General features: G+C 44.0%; 2 protein-coding genes across 5 annotated transcripts in view; one reads left to right on the top strand and one right to left on the bottom strand.

Annotated features, from left to right (window-relative positions):
* The window catches only part of c21h6orf89 (chromosome 21 C6orf89 homolog), a 9,381-nt gene extending 7,077 nt beyond the window's left edge, over positions 1-2,304 (bottom strand). The window contains exons 1-3 of one of the 4 annotated variants that reach the window (XM_017689137.2): positions 2,178-2,304; positions 1,737-1,817; positions 552-809 (exon numbers count right to left, since the gene is read on the bottom strand). In XM_017689137.2, the coding sequence (XP_017544626.1) occupies positions 552-740 (189 nt within the window). In that variant the 5' untranslated portion in view covers positions 741-809; positions 1,737-1,817; positions 2,178-2,304. Of the gene's footprint in view, positions 1-551; positions 810-918; positions 980-1,736; positions 1,818-2,177 lie in introns of those variants that run through there. The other 3 variants (XM_017689138.2, XM_017689139.2, XM_017689140.2) reach the window with 3 other exon arrangements.
* A 1,537-nt stretch (positions 2,305-3,841) lies between these two features.
* The window catches only part of arl8a (ADP-ribosylation factor-like 8A), a 19,656-nt gene continuing 18,497 nt past the window's right edge, over positions 3,842-5,000 (top strand). Inside the window, exon 1 of the mRNA XM_037532369.1 lies at positions 3,842-4,287. Coding sequence (XP_037388266.1) covers positions 4,165-4,287 — 123 coding nt within the window. The 5' untranslated portion in view covers positions 3,842-4,164. The remainder of the gene's footprint in view (positions 4,288-5,000) is intronic.

Here is a 5,000-nt window from a genome sequence, read left to right as displayed (position 1 = left end):
GAGACGCTGTTTTATGAGAGTTTAGAGAACTTCAACTCCATTCATGGTGGAGGGAGACATGCAGGGCGCTGTGCGGCAAAATAGTCCCCAAAGAAATCTCATTATTCCAGATTTTCCCCTGTTTTCCATCATCAACATTCCATATAAGCTCAGAAGACTCGTGTAGGTTCTCTGGTGGTTCTGGATGGTAAATAAAGTGTCTATATATGTGTTGTAGTCATGGCGACGCCTGGTTCCCATCACCACCACTGGAAAGACAGCTTTATTTTGGAATTTTTAAAAATTGGTGGACTTCCCCTTTACGTAATCTCCAACAGGCCTAATTATATGGTTTAGATTTAAACGCTGAAAAAAATCTAAATTTAGGCTCTAACATAATTAATAGTCAGCTAATGTTAAAAGTTATGCTTAATTATGTTTGTTTACATAAATAAGTCTATTTAATTAAGTTTTAATAATAATAATAATAATCATATTAATAATTAATTAATAGGACTGTACAGTAATATAAATCAAACTAACACTGTATATTGTATGAATGTCCTCTGTACCTTGATGGTGGCCCGGAGAATGGGGAACTGTGGCGGGTCCCTCCGCGGCTCGTTCGTCTCCAAAACCTGCTTAATGAACTTCTCTATCTCCCTCTCCGACATGCCGTATCGGTACCCGGACTGCCGCAGGATGTCGATGCTCTCCGACAGCTTGTCATAAATGCACGGCTCGCTGAGGGTGGACCCCATGGTGTCCTGCTACCTGAGCTCAGGTGAACTCCGCTGCTCCGCCACTCACCTCCTCCTCATCACCCTGCGCTGGAACACATGGAGAGCAAGGCATGGAGATCATTTACATACAGTAATAACAAGTAATCTGATCCAAACTGATGCGCATGCGCAGAGAACTGCTTAGTGTGGACGTTACCATGACAACCAGCATCACGGGAGTCCAGTCAGAGTGAGATGAGCAGCAGTGAGCAGTGATTGTGTTTTAACTGCTTTAAAATGACGTCAGACTCAGGAAAACGTCCTTCACACGTCCTTATTAAAGAAGGCCGAGAGGAAGACGTCGTGCTCTGAGACGCATAAGCTGGACGTCCGTCCCACCGCCGTCTTTTAAAGATCAGAGCATGAACTTCGTCTCCTCTGTAGACCAGTTTCTGCTCCGCCACGCCATGTACAGAAACCAAGTGTCAAAAAAAAAAGCCCGTTCTGAATTCACTATTTTTGTGATGTCATAAATACCCAAATCACTGATGTATATGAACCTATTCAGACTACAGCAGTCACTCATGCTCAAGTTATAAGGAGTGTTCAGCCTGGACTGCTTTTAAATGAGGTACAGCAGCTTATTTACAACAGGAGTGGTCACAAAGCAGTTTCACAGAAAATACATGACAGCCAAACAGAATAGAGCTCATTTGCATATCAATATGTAAGGCACAGAAATAAACCAGCCTATATAATTTTAAGGGAATGAAGGGCTATGAAAAAAATAAATTATGACTTTTTTTTTTTAATTATGACACAAAACCGCACCGCTTTTATACGTGGACCTCAGTGGAAAACAACGTTAGAAAAATGTGGGATATGGGCCCTTTAATGTTGGTTCTAGGCTGGAATAACCCTTGAAAGTCTGTTTTATGTGCTTTAACGGACCTGACAGTTACTATAACGTGTCATTTTACTCTGAATAATCATAAAAACTAAATCTATGAGCATTAATATGAGTTCACTTATTACCTGCACAGGTGAATATGTGGGTTTAGCTTGACTTAGCCCAGGTCACGGGGGAACGCTGCGGCCTTCATGGTCTGCAAAAGTCTGAAACGCAAATAAAAATGAGTTTTTAAGGGAATCTTATCGTGTAAACTGGATCCGTCCGACCTTTAAAACCAGTCAAACCTGTAGACATATAAACGCTAGCCTTTGACTTCCTACTCGCCAGCTTCTAGTCCGAATTTCCCGTTCCACCTTAAAAGTGCTGCGCTTACATTCTGGCCGCTCAGGCGCCAGAACGTAACAGCTGCACCATTTAAGGTGGAGCGGGAAAATCCTGTAGCCGTAACGTTAGCTCGAGTGTCAGCTGGCAAAACGGAGCGATTTCAAATCAGGATGTGCGATTAAATGCAGACGTTAGTTACCCAACCTGCTCCCACGCGCGAAATGAAGAAAATAACTCACATTAATGGAAATTAAGTCTTTATTTTGAGCGTTTTTCGCTCCGTTTTCCGCTCAGATCCTCTTCATCTGACTCGACCCGCTGCTAGCTCGGAAACCGCGACCGCACATTCGACACGCCGTCACGTGCCTGCGCTGGTTATTATTTTATATGAGTCTTAATATCAGTGGAGAAATGTGCAGGTTTAATGATAACACGTGGTATTTTATACATTTGCCATCTTTTAGCGATCGTTCTCGCGTTTTTACGTTTGAGAGGGGAGCGTCGAATCTTGTGCAATGAATGAGTAAATGTAATCACGTGTTCTCTCCGTCACCGTGGCACATAAACATCGTTTTTCGGTCCGGTGTGGTTTTATAAACGCAGCGCTCGGAATGCGGGCGGCGATTTTAGGAGGATGCTTTAAGAACAACCCGTCCGCCACACCTCGGGACACAGACAACCCCGTAGCCAAAGCCTGCTAAATGTAAACAAACACAACCATGAGCAAATCACCTAAACCCCGTATTTACCTGGAAGGTGTACAAAGACAACACGTCACATTTTGAAACAGACATTTTCGTGTTTCTGAATAATAAATGTCCTGGAAGTTGTGATGGGGGCGTGTGCCAAATGCACGTCACCCATGTCATGTGCACTAATACCCCTCCCCCCCAAATAATCAAGGCCTTCCCTGAAAAAGACGTCGTCTGGACGGCAGCAGATGTTGATAAAACATGTTTATATCATTCAGCTTTAATGGTGCCTTCACAGATGAGCACGTCACCCAGGCCATGAGCACTAATGCCCCCCTAAACCATCATGAATACTGGCTTTAGAACTGAGCACTGATAACAAGCTGAGTGGTCTTCAGCCTGGAGGACACAGTGTCCATGATTTCCTAAAGAATTTCAAATGTTGATTCATCGGACCGCCGGACGCTTTTCCACTTCCCCTCAGTCCATTTTAAATGAGCTCAGGCCCAGAGAAGGTGGCAGCGTTTCTGGATCCTGTTTATATTTGGGTTCTTCTTTGTGTTTTAGAGTTTAACAGCGTTTGTGGATGCAGTGATGAACTGTGTTCATAGACAGTGGTTTTCAGAAGTGTTTCTGAGCCCATGCAGTGATTTCCACTACAGAATCATGTCTGTTTTTAATGCAGTGCTGCCTGAGGGCCCAAAGATCACGGCCAGCAGATACTAGTTTTAGGCCTTGTATACACACACACGTACACAATATGTATATATACATACATACATGCTATTGTGACGATGTCAAACTTGTACAGACCCGCCGAACCCAATTAGTGCTACGTAGAACCATTTTCAGCCATTGTCTTTATCCTTGAAGAACCATCTTTTTAAGAGCGTGGATTAATATTTATGTTTTTTTAGTGCAAAATGTTCAACTAAAACACCTAAAGCAGCAAAATACGGAAAAAATTTGTTTGTAATGTTTCTTGACAACTGTGTGAAAGTAGATACACTAGATATGCTCAGCTAATATTTACATATCGATTAGTATGCAGGAGAAAGGTAAAAAATAAGTTCGACAATGGGGGGAAAGGGTGTTTTTAGACCTTCTTTTCCAGCTGCCACCTCTGTACAGTGACCCACATACTGTCCACCCAAGTATCGCCCTGTATTGTAACGGTGGCGCGCAGTGCTGGGGGATGTCCAGCAGAGGGCGCAGCGCTGAATCGGGCGGAGCTGTGACTGTGAAGCCGCACCCAGAGAGGAAAGAGAGGAAAAAGGGCAGGAGGGAGGAGAAATTGCCCCCCGATAGAGGAGAGAGAGAGGGCAAGGGAGCTGCTGCGAGGCAAGAGAGCATCGAAACGAGGGAGGAACGGAGGAAAAAGGGGCAACGCGGACGCGCTGCGGTGGAGAAAAAAACGGCGAAACCTCCGTCCGTCACAATAACAAGCGGCGCAGAGTGGGTGAGAGACATTGACAGAGAGGTAGAGAGAGAGAGGAGCTGCTGCTGCTCTGCTCCACTCACACATCACATCAGGATGATCGCCCTGTTCAACAAGCTGCTGGACTGGTTTAAGGCTCTCTTCTGGAAGGAGGAGATGGAGCTGACCCTGGTGGGCCTGCAGTATTCCGGGAAAACAACGTTTGTCAACGTGATCGCGGTAAATGTGGTGTATTTTTTCTGCTGTGCTGGACATTTACAGGCCTCCTCCACCATCATAATGAGGTCCAGGGCCAGAGAGCAACATTGATTTAGGCCTAAGTGGACATTCTGACATTTTTAGACCTTTTTAGATGGACCTCTAATGCTTTAGTAAAGGCAGAGGCTTTCTTTGCTTCTTTTTCGCAAGCTTCATTTTCGAATTTTCCGTTCCACCTTAAAGGCGCCATAATGTAACTCCTGCACCATTTAAGGTGGAACGGAAAATTCGAACATGATGTTTTTTTAATAAACAAACCGTAATTTATGCTGTTATAATTACATAGATATGCTATTTCTACACCTTTTGGAGGTTTTAAAGGGCCCATACCCCTGTATTTTCATCCTTTTGTGACGTTTTATGTGGTTTCATTTACTACCCGTAATTCACTTTTACCATTCCTCTGCCTTTAAGACTGCTGTATGCAAATGAGCACTGTTCTAATAGGCTAAATACGCCCCCCCAAGAAGAACGGATTATCCACCTTTTTCTCTGGCTTGAGGCTGTGGTTGTGATGTCACAACACATGAAGGCTTGGTGGCTTCTGATTGGCCTAACCCATTTACATGCAGTTCACCAGAATAACTGCTCCTACCTTCATAATCCAACTGTAAACAGAAGTTTAACAGCTATAATGGAAGGCCCTGTCCCATTTCTTATTTATACCCCTACCC

Source organism: Pygocentrus nattereri, chromosome 21, assembly GCF_015220715.1.
Source record: "Pygocentrus nattereri isolate fPygNat1 chromosome 21, fPygNat1.pri, whole genome shotgun sequence".
NCBI classification, from domain to species: domain Eukaryota; kingdom Metazoa; phylum Chordata; class Actinopteri; order Characiformes; family Serrasalmidae; genus Pygocentrus; species Pygocentrus nattereri.
This window is presented reverse-complemented; position numbering and strand designations above follow the sequence as displayed.